Source organism: Equus asinus, chromosome 4, assembly GCF_041296235.1.
Source record: "Equus asinus isolate D_3611 breed Donkey chromosome 4, EquAss-T2T_v2, whole genome shotgun sequence".
NCBI lineage: Eukaryota > Metazoa > Chordata > Mammalia > Perissodactyla > Equidae > Equus > Equus asinus.
The window spans coordinates 91,811,157-91,835,304 of record NC_091793.1 but is presented as its reverse complement, the minus strand read 5'-3'; the positions used below and the strand labels follow the sequence as shown (position 1 = coordinate 91,835,304).

General features: G+C 41.5%; 1 protein-coding gene across 8 annotated transcripts in view; it reads right to left on the bottom strand.

Annotated features, from left to right (window-relative positions):
* Window positions 1-24,148, bottom strand: part of LYPD6 (LY6/PLAUR domain containing 6) — a 128,307-nt gene that overhangs the window by 84,609 nt on the left and 19,550 nt on the right. For 4 of the 8 annotated variants that reach the window (XR_006526927.2, XM_044768939.2, XM_044768940.2 and 1 more), the window contains exon 2: window positions 19,980-20,071. The exons of 3 other annotated variants lie outside the window; for them this stretch is intronic. Coding sequence is in view for 4 of the 5 variants with exons in the window: in XM_044768939.2 (XP_044624874.2) it covers window positions 19,980-20,071 (92 nt within the window). In the remaining variant the exon portion in view is untranslated. Of the gene's footprint in view, window positions 1-2,223; window positions 2,345-19,979; window positions 20,072-24,148 lie in introns of all 8 variants that reach the window. One more of the 8 variants, XM_070507705.1, reaches the window with a different exon arrangement.

Genomic DNA, 24,148 nt, shown 5'->3' with positions numbered 1-24,148 from the left:
TGCAACCCTCCAAAGGTTTACACTAAGGATCTGTAACAAAGTCTGTGATCTTGGAGAATGATGGTAGACACTCCTAGATGAGAAATTTTTTTCTTTTTCACTGATGTATACTTCTATGAACTTTTACAGATGCATGTCTCTGTGTAACTCCCACCCAGAGCAAGACATGGAGCATTTCCAGCACTCCAGAAAGCTCACGGCCCCGCCCTGTCCCCATCTTCTCCAGACGCAACCACTATTCTGGCCTTTATTACAATGGATTAGTTTTGCCTGTTTTTGAACTTCATATAAATAGGCTTATAAAGACCAAAAAAAAATGCTTCAACTAAATTAAACTCTTCAAATGCTCCTGCAAATTAATGATTAGACCCAGCTTTAAGACAGTAACATCCTGGAGTCACCTGAAGCCAGGTGTTCAGTTCTAGAGTCTCAACTCCCCAGAAGAGTTTATTAATTAACAAATGAGAACGAAATCTACAAAGTACTCCAGATTAAGTTGCCCTCATGAATTGTCCCTCAGTACTTAAGATGACACAGGGACTAGTACTTCTTCTACTCACAGGCTTTGAGCCAATCTGGCTAACTGATCTGCTAGGCAAATTCAGTCAAGGAGTACTCTTTCAATTCAGAGACTTCAAAGTGACAAAAATGTGACAGCATAAGCAAAGTCTATAGTTACAGTCTTAACAGAGGAAAGGGACTTTATCAGGCTTAAGGTCTTACCAGGGGAGTTGTGTTACAAGTATTAGGAATTAAATAGGATGGGCTACAGTGGGGCAGCTTAAAACTGGATTAAGGCTCATCTGCACCTATTCAACATTCTAACTTCACCCTGGAGGAAGGCTATCAAGTTTCTACTTCCAAGGCTCAGTACCTGATTTTCTCCCTCTGTCCAGAATAAGAACCAACTCCAATAAACAGCCCAGGAAGCCAAATCCCTAGAATGCATTAGCCCCTCCGGAGAGCTTATTCTGCCACCTGACATCCAAAGAGACATCTCCCTCAGAGTTTGGAATTTCTGAAGCTTTTGAGTGGGTGGCAGGGGGCAGAGGCAGAAGCCCAGGGACTTTTTTTGCTCCCTTGATGGTCCAACACCCCTCCCCAGGATCAAGAAGAGGAATTTTAAACTTAAAATCCTAAACTTAAAATTAGGGAGTATATTGGAGACTTTACCAAACTCTGGAAGAATTGACAAAACAAGTCTTACCAAGCTTCCCTGCTACTAGAGAGCCTAGGGCTCTGCACCCTTTGGCACCACAGTTAAAAATCTGCTAAGCGTATAGGGCAAGCCCAGTGGCATAGCGGTTAAGTGCCCACTTTCCGCTTCGGCGGCCTGGGGTTTGCCGGTTCAGATCTCAGGTGTGGACCTGTGCACCACTTGTCAAGCCATGCTGTGGCAGGCGTCCCATATATAAAGTAGAGGAAGATGGGCACGGATGTTAGCTCAGGGCCAGTCTTCCTCAGCAAAAAGAGGAGGATTGGTGGCAGATGTTAGCTCAGGGCTAATCTTCCTCAAAAAAAAAAAATCTGCTAAGCATATCAGCTGGTAAGACCTGCTGATACCACCTAAGTGAAACGCAGGGGTTTTGATGGCATGATTCCTGACACAGGGAAGGCATTCAAAAAAATGTTGGTGACTGTTGCCACAAGCCATAGTTTTGCTTCCTAGACATAAAAGAGAAAAAGAATTGCTCACTCTTCAGTTTGAAGTGTTGGGAGGGTGGAGGGAAGCAGAGGATAAGAAAGTAATTTGGGTTAAATCACCATCATCTCATCCTCTTTTTGATGAACTAAACCGAAATACTTCCTAGAAAAAAAGTTTCTTTAAAATATTTAATGACATATAACATAAGTCTACTTTGTCTTCCTTTCTCTCCCTTAATTTCCCTTGAATCCCTATTTTAGTAAATTTCATGTAGCCTGGCTTAAGATGCATGGAAAAACCTTCCAGATCCTCTGGTAGGTGAAGCAAGAGGTGGGAGGGCAAGTCCCAGGCAGGGTCAGTCATCCTCAGCTATATTCTTTGTCAGTGACTGTTTTGGAACTTGGAAGCAAGCCCATCTAAGACAGGATCGCAGCCCTGCGCTGTTCTCATGCAACCAAGACGCAGCCCAGTGAGGAGGAAAATCCCCGTGAGGAGACAGGGGAAAGACACACTTTAAGTTTTTTAACTTGTACAGCTGCACCCAGCCCTTGACCCATATTTCCATCAGCTGCACTCACATTTTAATCTTCGCTCCTCATGAGATACTCATGGGCTTACTTAGGCATGGAGATGCGTTAGCACCGGATAGGGACTCTGGTCCACTGGGGACTCCTGGCCACAGCTCTCCGTGTCAATCCCCTGGTGTGTGAAATACCAAATGCATTTGTCAGCAAAGACATTCAATCTATTGAAGGAATGAGAGAAGCAGCTGGCATTTTTTAGAGTGTGAATAATTCCTGGTTGGAGGACCGGGACTTAATTTCTTGGCAGTGTACCCTTTTCCCACCACCCTCCAAATTGTCCACATTGTATCCCTCTTTCCCTCCTACCTCAGTGAGAGCAATGGCCCCCTTCCTCTCTGGGCTCCTCCCTCCACTTGCATCCCCTCCCACTTCCTCAATCCCAGTTGAATGGTTTTCTGCCTCTTCTCCACAGAGAAGTATATTTATGCCTTCCTCATCTAAATAAAAACCAACCAACTAACAAAAGATTTCCCTCTTATTTTCACAGATTTAGCTACTCAAAGGCATTCCTCTTCCTCAACTCTCCCTCTCCGCGGGGTCACTGGCATCTAACACCATGGACCACTTCCTCCTCCTTGGAACTCTCTCCTTGTCTGGCCCTCCTCACCCCACCTCCTGCTAGTTGTCTTCCTGACTTTTGGGCAGACCACGGTATATACGATTTTTACCACACTCCTCTTTCTCTGACGGCTGACTCTGGCAGGAGTGGGCACCTGCCTAAAATAGAAAAACTAGATTAACTATTCTAGAAAACTGAAACTGGGCTTGAGGGGCAGCCAATCGGACTGGTGGTCTCCTCCTTGGGGAAGATTTAAACTTAGGAGCCACCGGTTTATCACTTGCACAGAGCAGCAAAGGAAGATGGTGTTCAGATAGAAAAAAGAAACAAGTTTGCTGAGATATGTGAAACTAAGAGTGACAGAGTTCTGCTGTGCTCCTAGTGACTTTGTAGTCCCTAGTTCCAGAACCCCAACTGCCTCAGATACTTCATTAGCCTTCTAATAAATTGTAAAGATATTTTTTTGCTCGAGCTCACTTGTGTTGGTTTCTGTGGCCCACAACCACAGGAGTTTGAGTACCACACCACTTCCTTCTCCTCCTCTCTTACAGTTCCTCCTCCCTCTAATTGCACATGTCACTGGAGGCCACCCTCAGCTCTTTTCTATTCTGGGTCTGTATACTCTCTTGGTGATCTCCTCCATGTTCTTGGCTTTAACTACCACCTCTGGGAAAATAACTCAGAAATCTAAGTCACCTGGCTAGATCTCTTTTCTGAGCTCCTGACCTGTATACCCTGGAAGATTGTTCATCTCTACTTGGATCTCCCACAAGGCCCTTATAATGAATAATTACAAAAGTGAACTCAAAACCATTGCTTTTCCCATACTTTCTAGACTGATGAATCACCCTACCATCCACGCAGTCACCTAAGTCAGAAATCTGAGGCAAGCTTCACTTCTTCCTCTGCTTCATCCTCCACAATCAGCGCAATCCCCATGTCTTAATGATTCCACACCCTTAGTATTTCTTGAATACATCCTTTCCTCTCCATTCTGACATTTATTTTAGACCCCCATCACTTCATCCTATTTGGCCTTCTTGTCTCCTAACACCCCTCCAATCCTTCTCTATTTCTAAAACACGAAACTGGTTGATTATCCCCTGATTCTTTCAAGGTAAAGTCCAAACTCCCTGGAACAACATCCAAGAACTCTGATGATGGTTAAGACTCTTGTCTTCCTTGCCAGCCGCATCTTTTACCACTTCCCAGTGGACCCCTAAACTCCATCCACAATGAACAACTTGCAGTTTCCTGAGGTCCCTGCCTCTGAGCCTTCACACCTGATGCCCCACCCTCCCTGAAAAGCCTGCCCCCATTTCTTCAAAGGCTATCTCAACTAATTCAGATCAGCATCACCCCTTCTCGAAAGGCTTCCTTGAATGTCACCTAATACCCACCCACCTGCACCTTGGGATTATGTTTATAGCCTCTCTGCTCCCAGTCCCTTCTGTATAATTTTTTCATAGGCCTGTGATGCCATTTGATAATCGTTTGCTTCCAACTGTGTCTTGTCCACAAGACTGTAAATTTCTTAAGGGAAGAGACGATGTCTTTCCTATATTTGTATTCATAGGGTCTGCCATTCAAAACAGGCCTTCTGGATATCTTGTCCTGGAACACCCAGCAGGAAATCAATGAGAGAAGAAGCCAGAATCTCCAGAACCAGAATTTATTCTCATCCTTCTGTTACAGCTTTGAAAAGGAGAAGACGAAGGTGTGTTTTCTGCCATTGTTTTGAGAGAGCTCTGGGGCTTTTCTTTCTCTTGCCTGAGAGACCTCAAGGAGGTGGTCCTCTATATGCATTTATTTAGAGTGGTCTTGTCCTCCCCTGTACAGTGCTGGCCCAGGGCTGCAGAACGTGGTTCAGCAGACAGTGCTGGCCATCCCCTGGCAAAGGCTCTGTAAATATTTTAACTCAGAAAAGACAAGGTCCTTTCCCTCAAAGAGCCCAAGACACTAAAGGCTTGTTGGAAGGCAGCCACGCATCTCTTTGGCATGGGGTTCTGAGGTGGCCCCATCCAGTATTAATGCCCTATGTAATCTCTTCCCTTTTAATGTGGGCTGGCCTACTGATTTGTTCCTAACCAAAAGACTATGGCAAAGGTGATGGAATGTCTTTATAGCAGACAGTATCTCTTGCTGGCTTTGATGAAGCAAATTGCCAAGCTGGGGAGGCCCACATAACAAGGAACTAAGGGTGGCTTCCAAAGCCACTGGGAACTGAGGCCCTCAATCCAAAAGTCCTCAAGAAACGGAATTATGCAACAACCATGTGAGCTTGGAAGTGGATCCTTCCCCAGTTGGGCCTTCAGATAAGACCCCAGCCCTGGTTAACAATCGATTGCAGCCTTGTAATAGACCCTGAAACAAAAACCTATCCAAGCCATACCCCACAGAAAATGTGAGATAATAAATATTTGTTGTTTTAAGTTACCCACTTGTGGTAGTTTGTTATACAACAAAGATAACTAATACAATCTCCTTTATCCCTAGTGAAAGTCTAGCTGCCTGAAAAAAAATAAAATAAAACTTCCATTTTTCAGCAGGTTGAATAGGAAGCCATCATCAACTAAATGTTTAACTAAAAATGAAATTCCTTCTAAATACAAGCTTTTAAATCATTTTAGTATTCTAAACACTGAGGCTAAAAGAATCCACACAAGACATTGTGTAAAATGAAGGGGGGAAAAAAAGGGAAATAAGGTTGAAACTTGTAATGGGGCTCTGGAGAAAACTGCAGGCTCCACTGGTGTATTTAACTTTTAAATCTTATTAAATTTGCTGGACGCATGTTAGCATTCATGGTTCATTTACTTTTATTCTGACTTCTATAAATAGGCACTCTATGAGCCCTGATAAATGACTTAAAATCTTGCTTGACTTCAATAAAGAAATTAGCATGTTAATCTTAAAAATTCTACCCATAGAAATGAACGAAAGCCTCATTTTCTGCCGCTCTCTACTCAATACAAGTACACCTCCCCAATTCCTGGGCCCCTCCCTGCCATCCTTGTTCTTTACTTTGGCTCTGTGTTTATAAAATCTGGCATCCTCTCAAATCACTTAGATCTGGCTCTCTTGCAAAAACAAACAGAAGCTACCTGGGGCCCTTGACTCCTGCTCATTTACATTCTTTCCATGCCAAGGGTCAGAGGATGTCAGAGTTGGTGGCAGCGAGTCAAACCTAGTATGGATGGCCCTTATCTACCAACACAATGTTTTTCTGCTCTGAATGTGCCAGCATTTATTTCTCTAAAATTATAAATGGAAGCATGTGCAACTGCCACAAATCTGAAACTAATAAATCTAAAAGTTCAGCCTAGAGCTGTGATAACAAGTAGAGAAGAGCCCATACAAAGCTCAAAACAATCAGGCAGTGAGCAGAGGGGGTAGGCACAATATACATGATCTATACAGGATATGGAAAAGAAAGGCAAGTTTGAAATTCCAGCTGGTTTGACTATGTGGAAGGCATATTTAAGTAATCAGCAATTCACACTAAAGCACTGCTTCTTTGTAAGTAATTAGTTGGTTGATAGGTTTCTAAACAGCCTTCAGCTATACAGTAATGTCAGTTTCACACGTGTCCCACTAGCTACACGTAGATGCCAGCTCCATCTGTTAAGTCCTGCAACCCACCTCTTTGCCCCGACAACTTGGGTTAAGGTCATCTAAACTGGTTTGTCCACTAACAGCATTTTTGAGCCCCTAAAAAGATGAAAATTGGTTGTTAGGAGGCAAAACAAAATCTTACACATAACAATAGTTTGTAGCTCTCCAAAGCTCAAACATACTTGACAAGATCTTATTCCTCAGGATTTAATTTCTCTCATTAAGAAGAATTTAAATTAAATTAAAGGGTTTTTTCCTGAGGGAGGGAGAGATAATGAAAAAAGAAGTTGAGAAACACTACTCTAGATGATTAGAATTCTAAATGAGCATATAGACAAGAAAATGAGTATAAGAAAGGCACGGTAGAATCTGCAAAGACTAAATGAAATAACCCTAATAACGATCTAATAACCAGATCCATTTGTGAATTAAAACAAGAGCAGAACTAGAGAAATCCCAAAGGCAGGTTATGACCCAGGTTTAGAATCTTGATCTTGAAGTCAGAAGACGTGGGCTGAGTCAGCTCCTAATACATGATACTAGTGGTCTGACCTTAGAGAAAAGCTACTTATTAATTGTGTTCTTTTTCCTTTTCTGCAGAAAGAATGAAAATGTCAGGTTGACAAGGTTAGTGCCATAGATAAGTGAAATAATATTAGTGAAGCACTTTGCAAACAAGAAGATGCTGTTCAGTTGAAAGGTAACAGCATCCAGCAGATCATCCATCTGAACACTGGAAAGTACTGATGGGCAAAGGATTACATTAATAAGCCTATAGTTGACACCACTGAGAATTGTTGCTTTATGATGGTGTTAGAGTATGAAGGAGCTGCTCATTAGGAATAGCATGTCCTATGTAAAAAACAAAACAAAACAGGAATGACTTAATGAGACTCATTGATTCTACTTTAAGGGGATAGTGAGAGAGACTCAAACCACAAAGAAGTGATGAGAGAAAAACCTCCCATCTTATCTTTCTCCCATCAACTAAACCAGCAGTTCTCAGCCGGCTACACTTCGAATCACCGGGGGCGCTTCTGAAACCCTGAAAAATGTCTGAACCTGGAAGATTGTGAGATCTCCATAAATATTTACTGAATCAGTGAGCACTGACGAGGTTGCAGTGAGGTAAGGATTCTCACATATACTAGCAGGAGTGTAAACTAGTACACTCTTTAGAGAAAGCAATCTGTTAATACGTATTAAATTGTTCTTTGTTTGGTTCAGTTTTAATTTCGTTTTTGTTTTAAGTTCATACCCTTGGTCGAATAATCCTATGTCTAAGAACCTATCCCAAGGAAATAATCAAAGAGAAGAACAAAAATGTATCCATAAGGATGCCTATCACAGTCTCATTCTATGTTTGGATATTCTATCACTCAGGACAGCTTGGCTTGCTTTGATACTGCATAAAACACTTGTGCTCTGCAGACCCTATGTTATGGGCGGGAATATCTGACAGGTAAACAAAAGAAACAATAAATCAAAACAAGGTGCTACAAAAAATCAGGTGTCATCTCAACCAAAACCAGCCATCCTGCTGCTCATTAATACTTCAAAAAGTTGAGAACCTGCCAATCAGTTCAGGTCTGGTCAGGTCAGGTGTTAGTCTTCCATCATCCTGGTGATCTCAACTAATCTCAAAATCAAATGGCAAACAATTAGCAATTAAAGTATCTTAAAGGAACAAGTAATGTTGCAGGCTAAGGCAGCACAGGGAGAAAGAGAATAAAATTCACTTCATTGGCTTTCTTTCTAAACTCCCCATCTTCTTGAGTCAGGACTCCCCAGGATTTGCAACTCATCACCAACCTAAGATTCTCCACTGCAAACGACAAGCATTCTCTAGGGATTAATTGTTCTCTTATGCAAAAAAACCCCACTGAAAAGCTGCTGAAATCACCGCAAGTCTTCTGTGAGTCCTACCTTTCCTAGGCTACAAGATACAAATATTCCCTCATGAGGGCAATGAGAAAGATCCACTTAAAGAAGGAAACAAAATGAAGTTCTAGCAGGAGAACAAACTATGAGCTCTCAGGTATCAGTGAGCCAAAATATAACAATGATAACCAAAAGGGCAAAAGAGCTTTTTTTTATCAAATGCATTTATCAAGTACTATTAAGCATCCACTTGCCAAATGAGTCAGACCTCATAGCTAATCAGCCAGATAATACTGGTACAGGGGAATCGGTGGACGATACACAGGCAACCAAATACATTATGATAAACAGCATACGTGTAGTGCCTGATACTTGTCAAAGCACTTTCATACATGGTTTATCATTCAGTTCTCACATCGACCCCACAACATAAGCAGGAAAAGAAAGATTTGACAAGAACAAGCACACAATCTAGGTTAGCTGACATGCCCACATTTACAGAGCCCATTGATTACTGAAGATATCAATATTTAAATCTAGTTCTTCCGGTTTTCTTCATGCCGTATCATGCTAGGATAGCACACGTAGATTCTGCATACGTGATATGAGGACAGGATTAGACAAGATGGTGGTATAACCAAGACCCAGGAGCCACAGTGCTCACTTCAAGTCCTAGTGCCATTAACTATGACAGTGTAATTTGGGGCAAATTATTAAAACACTCTGTGTGTCAGTTTCTTCATTGACTATGTGGGGATAATAAAAGCACTTGGCCTCAGCGTGATTATGAGGATCACGCATAAAGTGCCTAGCACGGTGACTGGCACACAGCAAAAGGTTCACAAAACATTGGCCACCATAATTACGAGGGTCACTTATTGAGGATCAGGAATAATTCTCCACTTAATCAGATAAGACGCAGATACACTGAGCCCTTCTCCGTGTCAGGTATGTGTTAAGTGGTGTGTTAGTTTCTTGCGGCTGCTATAACAAATTACCACAAACTTAGTAGCTTAAAACGACACATATTTCTTATCTCACAGTTCTCGACGTCAGCAGTTTGAAATGGGTCTCGCTGGGCTAAAATCCAGTGTCGGCAGAGCTGCATTTCTTCTGGAGGCTCTAGGAGAGAATCCATTTCCTTGCCTTTTCTAGCTTCCAGTGGCAACCTGCATTCCTTTGCTCGTGGCCCCTTCCTCCATTTTCAAAGCACAACCAGCCTGTGCTTCTGTTGACTGTCTCCTCTCTCCCCTCTTTCTCTCTTCACATCGTGTTCTTTGCCCCTGATTCTTCTGCCCCTCTATTATAAGGACCCTGTGATTACACTGGGCCCACCAGCATAACCAAGATAATAGCCCTATTTCTGGATCCTTAACTTAATCACATCTACAAAATCCCTTTGGCCATGTAAGGTAATATTCACAGGTCCCAGGGATGAGGATGTGGACATTTTTGTGAGACCATTATTCAGCCTACCATAGGTGTCAAAGGAATGAATCTGACACAAATGCTGAGCTCAAGTTCACAGACTATCGGATAAAACAGATGTATTTTAAAAAAAGAAAACTAATTCTAGTGCACATGGGACGACACCACTTAAGGCTATTGGAGAAGTATAAATAAAGTGTTCGGGGGTAACAGAGGATGGATCCATTTATCTCAACCAAGAAAGGAAGTGAAGGCCTCACAGAGAAAGTGATACACGCATAGAATTGGGCATTGATACGTGCATAAACTTGTGGTATGAAGGGCATCCCAGGAAAACACATGGAAAAGTTGGGAATACTGAATGGACTGGTGTGATCAGAACCTAGAGATGAAGGGAGGAGAAAATGGACAGAAGAAAATGTTGAAGAGGGACATTGAGGCCATACTGTGATGGGAGAGGGACTTCACAGATGAAAAGCCACTGAAGGCTGCTGAACCCGTCATTCAGATTTATGTTTTACAAAGAAATCTCCCAAAGCAGTGAGGAGAGTGGATTGCAGAAGGCAGACCCCAATTTAAGGCTATTTCAAAAGTGCAGAGAAAAAAGGAAAAAAGACTAAATTAAGGAAAGAATGCAGGCAATGAAAGCAAAGATGGGTTTGAGACACATTTCCAAAGTGAAATCAACAAGACCAAGTGATCAACTGAATACAAGAGGGAGACAGGGGGCCAGCCCCATGGCAGAGTGGTTAAAGTTCCACTCTGCTTTGGCAGCCCAGGGTTCACAGGTTCAGATCCAGGTGCAGACCTACTCCACTCATCAGCCATGCTGTGGAGGTGTCCCACATACAAAGTAGAGGAACACTGGCACAGATGTTAGCTCAGGGCTAATCTTCTTCAAGCCAAAAAGGAGGAGGATTGGCAACAGATGTTAGCTCAGGGCAACTCTTCTTCACAAAAGAAAAAAAAAAAAGAGGGAGACAGAAGTGATGTTCAAATGACTAGCTCAGGCAACTGGTGGATACTGATGCCACTAAGAACGAGGGGAGGAGCCGGCCCCATGGCCAAGTGGATAAGTTCATGCACTCCACTTTGCTGGCCCAGGGTTTCACTGGTTTGGCTCCTGGGTGTGGACCACTCATCAACTCATGCTGAGGTGGTGTCCCACATGGCACCACCAGAGGCACTCACAACTAGAATATACAACTATGTCCTGGGGGGCTTTGGGGAGAAGAAGAAGAAGGAAAAAAAAAGATTGGCAACAGATGTTAGCTCAGGTGCCAATCTTTAAAAGACAAGAGGGGATAGTTTATGGAGGGATACGTCTCAGACACACTCATCAGAACCTCTAATGGAGCTAACTCTGATGGTTTAGCAAAAAAGAAAAGCACGAAGAAATGACTACAAAGATCTAATATTCGGAGTCAGGGGAGCTGGGCTCTGGTCCTTCCCCGACATTTATTAGCTTTACGATTTTTGGACACGTTGTTCAGTCTCTCAGGGGCTTGGTTTCCCCATCTGTGAAGTGAGAGGTCGGGGGTACTAGATAATCTTAAATTCCCTTTCTGTTCTAACATTATACAGGCCTAATATCTGAGTCATTATTTTCTTCTCAGTTTCAACCCCCTCTCCCAGTCACTCTTCACATTAACCAGTAACAGAAAATCTGACGGGTCTTGATTTTCAAAGAAGGGCTAGAGCTTGAAAGAGGAGGACAGGGCACTGACAATCACTGCATGCCTGCTATGCATCAGGCACTACACCTGCCATACTCTCCTTCCACTGCTCTCCCACTTGGCCTGGGCACCCCCAAGGGGTCCTAGAAAAGACTTGCATCATGGAAATCAAAGATATAAAGCTACGAATAATAGCTTCCATTTTCTGTTCTATCTTTTTGATGTTCTGTCCCCAAATACTCCTTTCCTATTAGTCTTTAAAATGTGTTTGTGCCAACAGGACAACAAATGAGTTTTCTAATTGGGTGCTGAAAGTTGTATGGGGGATCATGACAGTACTCTTACAAGGTCACTGATATTAAAGACAATATAAGCCCCCACTTAAAACTCTTCAGTGGCTTCCATTGCCTTTAGCTATAATTCTCAATGGGGTAGATATAGGGACTTAGCACAATCATCTTGTGGGTTTTCCAAATTATTAATGTACCCTTTTCTCCATCCTACGAGATTCTTATACTTCCCCAGATTGAATCACAGGAGTATTCCTACTCCTCTTAAATTTAAGAACAGTTAACAAAAAGATTGAAAAATACTAGCATCTAAAATAAAATTCATATTCCTTAGTTGGATATACACACACATAAATACATATATACCTATGTACATATATGTACATGCATCTATATGGGTATACGTATGTACATACATATATGAGTGTGTCCAAATAAGATATATATATGGCAATACATATATATTTATATATACAGTGTGTGTGTGTGTATATATATATATATATATATATATATATATATGGTTAAGTCTCTGGCCTACCTTTTTGTGTCCGACTTGTAGCTACATGCATCCTTATACGTTTTACCTTAACCTTATTCAAACATGTGACTCCCTCCAATTGACCATGCTGTGTTTATGCTGTGTATCCTGGTTCACATTCTTCCTTCTTCCTTCTTGTCCTCCCCAGGTACACAGATCTTGCTCAGCTGGCCCACTTCAGCTGTCATCTTCCAGTTTTCTAAATTGGCCACTCCCTCCTTTGTGTCTCACTGCACATTCAATCATGACTTCTACACTCCTCCTTGTAAATTTGTTATATGTCTATATCCTGCTACTAAGTTTTAATTTTCCAGAAGTAGAACAGGCCAGATATATAACTGATGTTTGTTGGCTGAGTGAATGAATATAATAGAAGAGGAAACATCAAGGGCATTACTTGGTCTCTTTAAGACAAAGATACATTCCTTTCTTCAAAATCCTTTATAGGTCCAGAAAACAATCTTTGCTTATTTACTACCAATAATTACAGGTAAGAACTTTTAAAGGTAGTGCTATTTTTGAAATATAATATATTCCATAATTTAGGGGGCAAAGAATGAACCATGCACACAATATGGTCAGCAAAACATGTTTAATTTTTTTTAATCCGATTTATCCTGCCATCATGTCAAAAAACAGAAAGCGTAGAAATTGAACTATCACCACGTTAAATTTCATGCTGCAGTGGGATTACAATTTGTAACACTAAAACAGTGGGACATTTGTTTTTGTTTCATGTGTGCTGAAGCTGCTACAGTTTCACCCTTCAGGAATATATTTACAGCCCTATCAGTCAACAAGCCCAGAGAAACAGCTCTCGGGAATACGATCACCATTGACGGGAGAAATAAAGTAAGCACGTTAACATGTGCCAGATGAGACTGCTATGAATGTGTTCACCTATAAGAGCCACCCAGAAGCACACTAAATTGAACCCTGAAAGAGAGCATCAGGTAACTGTGTGTCCAAATCCTCCCTCAACCCTAAGAGACAATGCCTTTTCCAGCAAAAAGTGCTTAGTCAGTGTCAATTATAATGCAAACATCACATTGTAATACAAACACTTGAAGTTAAAACTCTTGAAGCTCTCCTTAGGAGCAGAAAAAACTAATTCAATGGTTAAATGCCAATCAGAGTGGGATAACGAGGCAGCAGCAGAAAATACAAGATTTAGAAATCAACTGCATCTCCTTTCGGAATCCATCACATCTGAATGGCTGTCAGAAGCAGAACAGCAGCGAGTTAGCACTATTAACTTGGGGGTAAAAGAATGATTCCTATTTAAGTGAACACACATAGAATCCTAGTAAATTTTTGAAGAGTTACATGTTAAATGGGTTTAGAAAACTTTTTTAGCCTAAAAAGTTTGTACAAAGGAATTTGGATAATGAAAACAAAATAGGAAATAAAAATCAGAAGTACATTTTCTCCAGCTATTATACATACGTTATGCATACATAAAGAATCAAATATCTCCTAAGGTAGTCATGAAATTTTGGACTCATGACTGATCCATTCATCCTGAGAAAACATTTAGCCTTTAGAAAAGGACATTATCTCCTGGGCCAAAAGCAGACTGCAAGCTTCATCATTTGACCTTTTCATTGGCATTCTCCCGAGCTGTGACTTCTCCCCAAATTATGAAAAGGAAGATGAGCAGCACTAGGGCCCAAGGGAAACGATCAGAAGACACCTGCTCTAAATCACAGACCCAGGAACTCTCCTCCTGTCCTCCTGTCTTGCCTCAAGTTCTTTATCAAATCGTGAAAAGCAATGGCATGCAACATAGAAGTGATAGGAAAAAAGAAAGTATCTGGAACAGGCTGAGTAGTCACGGTTGGGAAGAGAGAAGTGATGTGTCTATGTATGGAAAAGGAAAACATCTCAGGTGTACCAAGTTTCTCCAGCCTATACTGATTCTCCTTTTACTGAGACACAGGAAAGGGGCCACCAGTGACTAGTATAATGTGGTCCTACCCGCCTCAGCCACTGCTTATTGGCCCAAGTGGATATCTGTCCCAGGTTAGGCCAATCAGCTCTCTTCCCCAGGACTGCTGAGTCTGGGACCAGAGAGAGAATGAGTAAGTCCTATGTAGTGGCATAAACTATGAGATGTGTACGTCTCAGGAGCATTTGAGGGCATTCTTCCCACTTCGTCCACACCTGGGTCTGCAGTAAGAAAGAACAAAACCAACAAGCTGAGAGAAATCAAGAGATGGGAAGAGAGTACTGGATGCATTCAAGTCTCTGCTAGTGAGGCCCAACTATAGTTCTGGTCCTCCAGCGGTTTCAATGCCTGATTCTTCCCTCCATTGTTCTACACTTAACCATGTACAGGAGGGTTGGCACAGACCATAGCCATAAAAATCTACTATTAATTAAACTCACAGACCCAGAGTGCAAAGGCCAATCCTTACAGAATCCAAAGAGAATTAGTTAGGGGGAAGAAAAAGATCCATTCTGCTCCATGCATGAGACAATCCTTTAAATATAAATCTTCCTAAATTGAGTTGAGTTTTTGCTCCTTATATATAAGAATCTAAATACTCAATAAAAAAATAAAAAGAGTTTATGCCTGAGTACTTTTGAATATAACAGAAGACAGAGGGATGGCTAGTTTGAGAAGCAGGCCTCCCAGACGTTCCACCATCTGAGTGTGCACAAGTCCTTTGTCTCGTGGATAGTGAGGTTCTTTGGGAACTGATTACTCATACGTATGGATACATGTATACATATATATGTAGGTTTATGACTATCAGGTCTTTTCTTAGCACCAAAGGTTAAAGTCAACATCTCCTCTCCCTGATTCAACGCAATCTCGAGATGTCAGATTACTGTAAGAGAATAACAAAAACAATTTTGCAGCCTTTAGAGCAATTTTGAAAGTTTACAATTTTCTAAAACTACATACAAGACTTTGAGAAAGCATATAAAATGCTAATGTGATAAGCATTATATGTGAAAGCATATAAAATGTTTATGTGATAAGATTGATTAGAAGGTCAGGTCTCAAGCAAGCAATTAGAATTGACACTTGAAGGCAGATTTAATTCTTATCATATCAATGTAAACTATGTACCCTAGCAAAAAGATTATGTTAACAAAAAACTGTATAATGATATTAACAAGTTTTGATATTTAGAGATAGAACACCGAGAGTCACGCTAGTTTTCTTGGTCACACCCACGTGGACTATTCTGCCAGCCAAAAATATTAAAAACACTGAATTAACATTTAATATAACTTTGAAAAGATTAAGTCATTTACCAGAAACAAGTTTTGTGCCACAGAAAAAAATATAATTAATTTAGGTAACTTTAAACTAAGTAAATTCAAGTTCTCTTCATAACAGCGTCTCAACAGCTACTTCATAACACACAAGTACTCTCCTCCTACACGTCCATGCTTCCTCCAATCTCTCAAATGCTCAGTTCTCAGGGCTCAAGAGTTCCTAAGGCAAACAAACCTGCACGTTGTGAGTGAGCAAGAACAAGACGCACAATTTTCGGCTGGCCCTGCCATTATATAAGCCAATGCTGTCACGGTTAGCTTCTTCTCCAGATTTTGCAGATCATTAATATTCCTGAACTTCCATTCAAACTTGAAGCAGATTGGCTTTTTCACCCAGTAAAAGGCCAATTTCTCTCCCAGCCCCCTTACACCACAAAGAGGTGAGAAAAGGTGAGCACAGGTGGTTGAGGGATTCACTTTATGGCTTTCCAACAACATAGATGCATTCCTTAAAAAAAGTTGGACAAAGGGGCCATAAAGAGCCAGCTGGAGACCCATACAGACTCTTGTTCCTCCAGGTGCTAATGCTCTGTGTCTCTAGTTTAAATGGCTTTGCCTTTCTCTCTTAAAATGCTATAAGGAGGAAGTTACCCAAACAGCCAGAGCTACCAGGAGCAACCTCCACAGCCACCATTATCACCATTCCCACCTCCTACCTACCTTAAGCACCAGTGCAACCGGTTCCTAAAAATGCTGCATGAAGTCTGTATGTTTGTGTGTGTTATGTGTGTATGTATGGCAGGGTTTGAGGGGGCAGGGGAGGAAAGAAGCACAGGATCTTCTGTTTGCATCTTTCTAATACTAGTCTCTACCCCTAGGTATACTTTCTCATGCCAGACTTCAGGAGAGAACTTTAAAAAATAGCAGGGGCTGGCCATGTGGCCTAGTGGTTAAGTTCTGTATGGTCCGCTTCAGTGGCCCAGGTTTGGTTCCAGGGTGTGGACCTACATCACTCATTGGCAGCCATGCTGTGGCAGCGACCCACACACAAAACAGAGGAAGAGTGGCACAGATGTTAGCTCAGGGCAAAACTTCCTTAAGCAAAAAGAGGAAGATTGGCACAGATGTTAGCTCAGGGCAAAACTTCCTTAAGCAAAAAGAGGAAGACTGGCAACAGATGTTAGCTCAAGGCAAATCTTTCTCAGCAAAAAAAAGGAGCAAAATACACTGCTAAAGTAGCATTTGGTTTTCTAAGCAAAGCTTCAGCCCCCTGCCCGCAAGGCAGAACCACCAAGCCTGGTTCCTCATTAAGCAGAGTCTTTATCACCAACCCCACTGCTTTTGCCATCATCTGACTGGTGCCAAAAAGTTCTGATTTACAAGCTGGAGAGTCAGAGAAAAGAGGCTTTAAAAGGTTTCAAGGTAGAGAATTTTTTTTTTTTAATGAGCATATTTAGATTGTTATGAGTCAAGTTCAAAATTCAAGTCACATAAGAAGAATTTTTATAGAGGGAGGAGTAACCTGATGTTCAAATTCATTTGCCTCCCATTTTGAAGTAATTCATCTTTAAAATTTCTGTGAAAATTCTAGAGTTGCCCAGAAAATAGCACCAACCATCTGTAAGTAAAAACAAAAGCTCTCTATAGTATATATCACAGGTTCAAAGCACTTTGGCATCGGCAGATTGAACACGTTATTAAAAGAATTTAACTGCAAGAAGAGCTACCATAATTACACAGCAGCTGGTCTAATGTTGACAAAACAACTTTTAAAGGCTTTCAGAAGCCTTAAAGGCTAATCAATTAAAAAGGCATGAATAGTAATGTGCATCCTATCCTTAACACTGCAAATACAGTGAGGTATGCATTGTGGAACAATCATTTCTTACATCCTACAATTAAACCGAACACATGAATAAATTCTAAGTTGTGTCTAGGTGAGACTATTATACTTAAAATAAAATAACTCCATAAAAGTCAATTATAAACACTGAATTTAATGAGCATTTCCATACTGGTAAAGTTATTATCAAAATGCCAACAGCTCATGCCAGAATTTGGACTTACTTTACCAAGAGCAGGCAGAGAAGTGTTTCAGATTATTGTCCACCTTGGCTAACAACATGCTGGAGGCATAAAGAATGACTGACTGAATTAACGAATTAATAAATGAATGTTGGAATGAGTTTGTACACTGTATCCAAGGAACAGTGACTTAACCCCCATGAGATGTGCCCAAGTGGTCACGTGGAAAGGCCTCCTCTGCCAGGACCAGCCAGTTTCCTTCAAGGGCCAACTGAGAGGCCATCTCTCACAGGAACCCTTCTCCACACTTCCCACAAGGCTTGTTTCTTTTTGGAATCCCTTACATTCAAAGAATTAGAAAGGATTTTACATATCACTGGATCTATCCTCTTTAAGGCCCAGCAAACTTTTTCTATAAAGAGCCAGACAGTAAAGAAATCAGGCTTTGTGGGCCGGAAGGTCTCATCATAACTGCTCACCTCTACCACTGGAGTGTGACAGCAGCCATGCACAAGAGTTAAACAACTGGGCATGCCTGGGTTCTGATAAAACTTTATTTACAAAAGGAGGCAGGGAGCCGGATTTGGCCCACGGTCAGTAATTTGCTGACCCCTGCTCCACCAGTTTGAGTCTTCTCTTTCCCATTCAGAGTCCAGGAGTCTCCGTGGGGACCTCCAGTGAAGGGAGCTAACCCCCTCGCAGCAGCCTCTTCTATGTTCCGAAGCTTGCCCTTCCATTGACTGAAACGAATCTCCCCACAACTTGCAGCCACTGTCACATCCTCATCTGCTGCTCACCCTGTCCTCTCCCTGCCCAGAGCACTCTGCACAAAATAGGCCTTCAAAAACCATTCCTTCAATTAAAGAAAATACCGCCAGTTTTGCCTTCTGGAGCCCCAGAGAGTGAGTCTAATACCTCCTCCACCTGACGGCCCTTTATGTGTTTAAGACAACTACGGGATAAGGCATTTACTGTCTGCACCACTCATTTGGGATCTATCTCACAGCGTTTTTATTGTTAGTTTTCTTCTTCCATGTACACATTTTTTTCCTCCTCGTTTAGATGGCAAGTGAAGCATAGTCCCTGGCACATGAGTTCCATTTAGTTTTACGAGTGAGAGTGGCAGAAGGACCACAGAAATATCAATCAACAAATCTTTTTAAACACCTTTCTCCACAAATTCAGTGGGGACTGCTCCTGAGACAGGAGGTGGACGGCTCATCACGGCAGCAGTAAGGCTGCTAGTGTGTGGAATTCTTCAGATGTAAAAACTGATTGTTGAGAGGCAAAAGGCTTCCTTTCTCTACCTTCTAGCACCCACCAGGATCCTGCAGTGTACTTTTAATGTGGCACACTCAATAACTCCAACGTTCCAACTGAGAAGTCTGAGGCTGGGCCCACTGTCTGTCCTGGTCACACATTCAACCCTTCTTCCTGGCCTTCCAGCGGCCCTATCTCAGTCATTTTAATATCCTGTGCTATTTATCCCTCTCCTTAATAATCCTCATCACAGAGCAATACACACACTCTCGGTATTTATGCAAAAACACATAGCAGGCCTTCAATAATCCACTCAAATTTAAGAAATTAATAAAACCTTAAGAGTGCTTCTTATTCACAAGCAATCCTCTTCAGGGTAAGAAATTGGGTCCCTCACAGAATTCCTACTTACAAGACACTAGTAAAATGATTATCTCACAACGTTACCTCAAAAAAATGTATTCCCTAGCACAAGCGTCTTTCATAATCAGTAATAAAATATTCAAATATTTAAGCAGGCTATTTTTTAATATCGAGGGTCTTTAAGACCACAACAATGACCTCATCTCATTTAACATCATTCTTCCTTGTTATATTCCTTCTCCCCACCCCCACGAAGGACAGGAGGGAGATATTTCACAAAGTCCTGTACTATCTCCAGTCACTAGAAATAACTGTGACTGCTGTGTCCATATGTGAAAGATTGCTTGTGGACACTCATCAGGGTAGTGGAGAGGCCCCAGCAAGGGCAGGGTGGGCATCTGCCCACCCCGTGCTCCAGAAAGCCCAAGACGAGCTGTCAGCCTAGGCTGCACTGTCCAATACAGTAGATACTAGCCACAAGTGGCCACTTAAATTTAAGTAAATTAAAATTAAATAAAATTAAAAATCCTGTTCCTCAGCTGCACCAGCCATATTTCAAGAACTCAATAGTGCCTACTCTATTGGCCAGTGCAGATATAGAATATTTCTGTCACCACAGAAGAGACTAGAAAGTTCTACTGGACAGGGCTACAGGGCCCACCGTGCTGCCCACTGACTGCTGCTCTCTAGCCAACACCCGGGGGTCTTGACCGATAAACTGACAAGGGCTGCTGGAAATGTACTCTGTACCTCTTTGAAACCCAACAAAAAAATAGGGATATGGAAATGTCACACCTGATTATGCCAAACAATTAACACCACATCGTTATAAAAGCATTCTTTAAGTAAAAGGAACAAAGAAAAACATCATTTGCTCTTACCTCAGGGAGTTCTGCCAAACTCCTGGAGCTTTTGAAACTCCATGAGAAACTTTTACACAGAATAAAAACAAGACTGGATTCTCATCTGAATTCTAGTAAAAATGAGGGGGAGAGAGAACACGAGGAAAAATCTCTATAACCATTTGTTCTATAGCCGGCATCCTTTGTATTATTTTATGAAGTTCATTTTTGCTTTAATTTTCACTTTGCATCAAAAAAGAACGTGGGGGTTTTTTTCTGTATAAAATACAACTCCAAAGTCCCAGGGAAAGCATTAAAATACTTACGTGCCTTAGATTTATCACCAGGAAAGTAAAGTTATTCAATAATCTGCCTCTAGGTAGCACAACATATAATTTTTTTTTCAGGTTTACTGAAATTGCCATTTCTCGAAAATCCAAGAACAAGAAAAAGTTGCTAATAAATTTTACATTTCCCACATAGTTACTTTAGAAAACATAAAATTATGAGAGGAACTAAATTCAAATTCCAGGCTGCTTTCTGAAAGATGAGATGACCTCCTCTATAAAGTCTGTGAAACATCTGTTTTGATAACACATGTACTTAAAATTCCCCACATGTCAGTTTCAAGTTACTATAAAATATAAGGCAGCACCAGCTGCAAGGATAAGAAAGAAAAGCTGTTAGCAAAGTGTTGGGAAATGTTCAAGATTTTAATGGGACCCAAGTCTCACTACATTTGCATATCATCCTAGGAAACAGACTGAACAGAAACTGGAAGTCCTACCCCATCCATGTGTGAGAAAATTCTGCCGTGATCTTGGAATGTTCTCTCTCACTACCTTCCTGCTAAGAGACTGCAGTGTGTTTAATTCTGGTGCCTTTTAACCAAAATGCCTCCCCACCATTATTTCTACCCCTCCAAATATTACCCATCTGCAAAGACCAGTCCAACTCTCACACTTTCCATGAAAGTTGCTGCATCTCTTGTAGTCCACAAGTTCCGACTTCTCTGCATTTATAGCAAATACTAAAGGACTCATACGACTACAACTTAACTGTCCTCACTCTGCTCTGACATGCTGATGCTGATCTGATCTCCTCACACCTGTGGATCTGCTCCCATTTCATTTCTTTTACAGAGATAATAAAGATCCCCAAATTACATCTTCCCTGAACTGATATTCGTATTCCCAACCATTTACTCCGTATCTCCATCTGGAAGCCCAAGAGACATCGCAAATGCAAGGTGTCTGAAGCTGATCTGATCCTCTTCCAAATCTGCTCCTACTCAGCCTTCCCATCTCAGTAAAAGACAACCCCACTCTTCCAGGTAGCAGACCCCAACCCTTGGAACCATCTGTGACTCTGCTTTCTCATTTATGCCCCACATCGTACCCTTTGGGAAATACTGTCTCCTCCACTGTTTCCAAATAGACAAAGAATGCCCCTTCTTACCATCTCCACCACAACCACCTGGGTCTAAGCCAACATCATCTGGATTATCACAACAGCCCCCTTCAACCTTGCCTGCTCCCTCCTATTATTTGTCCTCACAGTGGCCAGTAATCTTTTAAATTATACATTTAACCAGGTCATTCCTTGGTGCAAATTCTTCCAGTGGCTCCCCAAATCATTCAGGTTCTCCGAAGGAAGGAAAGAAGGAAGAAAGGAAGGAAGAAAAGAAGGATGGAAGAAGGGAGGAAGGGAGGGAGGAAGGGAGGAACGGAGGAAAGGAGGAAGGGAGGAAGGAAGGACGTCTTTACCATAACCTCTAAGCCCTGCGTGATGGACAGCCTGCCCCCTTATGTTTTTGACCTTTTACTACTCTCCCCTGGCTTACTCCACTCCTGCCACTGGTCTCCTTGCTGTTTTGAGAGCAAGTGTGACACGATGCCACTGTAGCACCTTTGTATTTCTGCCTGGAAGGCTCTTCCTGCAGAGGTCCCCATGGCCCTCTCCCTTACCTTGTCCAGGTGCTCATGCGACACCTTCACAGTGGGGTCTCCAGGACCACCATATTTAAAGTTACCAACTGCCTCCCACCCACCTCTGACACTCTCTCCCTCTTCCCCACTTTAGTTTCTCCATAGTGTTTATCACCATCTAACATACGCATATTTTCTTATTCATTTATTTTCTGCCTCCACCCCTTTAGAATGTAGGTTCCATGAGGACAGGGATCTTTGTGAGTCTTTTTCACTGCTTTATCCCCAGACTTTTGCTGCTTCCATTCACTATTGTTTTTCTACCTTGAACTGTGATTGGCACAAGTTGGTCCTCAAAGATTTAAAGAGAGAAACAGAGAGGGAAGCCAATTCCAAGTTCCATGAGGACAGTTGCCATGTCTTACCCTTCCTTTTTATACCTCTGGATAGGGCCCAGAAAAAAGTACTTGTTGCTTGATTGTTGCTGTTTGCATTGGCAAATGTAAAATATTAGGTCATTCAAATTGTTAGGCAAGTTAAATGTAGACAGTGTTGATGCAATATTAAAAGATGTAACTATTTTTTAAAGATTTCAAAGCTATTTAAACTTAAGCTCATAATCTCTATTCAAGTATGAACAATTCTCAAAATCATCAATAAGAGATAGTTTCTCAAGTCCTGCCAAAAAAATGACACAAATACTTGGCCAAAAAAGATGAGAAAGGAAATCTCAATACTGTCATTTACTGGGTAAATTACAGCAAAGAAAATCAACATGCCAAACCCCAAAACAAGACGTTTGAACTCTTTTGCCATTAGGTGGATTATTAAATGGACAGGTCCTTTTAATAAATCAACTCCACATTGTCAAATAATGATGTTGGTGTTGTTAGGAAATTATGGAAACCGCAGGAACGCAACAGGAAAAGGAGGAGCCTTTTCTCTGCCCCCTGTGAAAAGAGAAGGGTGTAAACCCAGTCATGTCCCAAACAACTGGTCTTTAATAAGGAAGACTTCCTGGTCAATAAGTCTGAAAAATGGCTGGGAAGACTCAGTCTTTCTACACATCCAGAGTGTTGCCTATAAAACATCAACAATCAAGTACAGCCAAACGCAAACTAGATTCACGTAAGATGACTTGAAAGTTATGCAGAAACCTTTATGGAAATCCTTCTTCCATAAAATGATTGAGCGTTCCCAAGGGGCAATGCTGTAACATGCCAAAACAAACCCTGCCTAGTGGTTTTACGGCACCTAGGTTCAGTCCCAGAGAGAGCATCTCAGTCTGACGGGAGAGGACTCAGGTCTCTTCCAAAGCTTATTGAGCTTCTGCAGCACAGAACCAATCACATGGATCATCTGTTATGTTTTTAAAATCTGTACAGAAATATCTAAGCAGAATTCTTTTATCTGTGTATCTTTAAAAACAGGAAACTAAACATTAAACACTAATTAGCATCGTGTGTGCGGGTTACTAAAAACTTACTTTTAATTGTTAAGAAAAATAGTCTTGTATGCCAGGTAATGGTTACATTACTGGCATGACAGTGGTGAGAATTATAGGAAGTACTGCTCATTAACTAATCTTCTCATTTATTCAGCAAACACTGACTGAGAAGAGAGAATCTCCGCTCATCAAATATCTACCAAGCACCTACTCTGTGCCAGGGTTGGCAAAGAGTGATGAACTAACACACCGTTCATACGTTTAAGGGAATAGAAAAGGCGGCCTCTAAAGATGAGAGAGCTGAATTCAAAAACTAGGGCACAGCGTGGTTTGGAACCCTCGTCAAGACAATTCAAGGAGGTGAGGACACACGTGACCTCTGAATCAAGACAATATTACAAAACATCTTTTATCACTTGGGAAAAATATAGTTAGCAATTGTTCACCAAATTTCAAAATTCAAGTTAGAGTTTAAAAATATAATTGAATGTATACAACTAATTCCTTTTTTTTTTTTTTTGGCTTGAGGAAGATTAGCCCTGAGCTAACATCTGTGCCAATCTTCCTCTGTTTTTTTTGTATGTGGGATGCCTCCACAGTGTGGCTGATGAGTGGAGTAGGTCCGCGTCCAGGATCTTAACCTGCGAACTCAGGCCGTGGAAGCGGAACACACAGAACTTTAACCAGTAGGCCACAGGGCCAGCCCTAATTCCAATCTTTTTAACAAGACAAGAAAAACTAAACAGGAATATTGATGTTTCATCAGAGATAAGCTTGAATTCAAATAACAGAACATTTGACAAAGATTCTTAATTTTAAATAAGGGGGGAGGA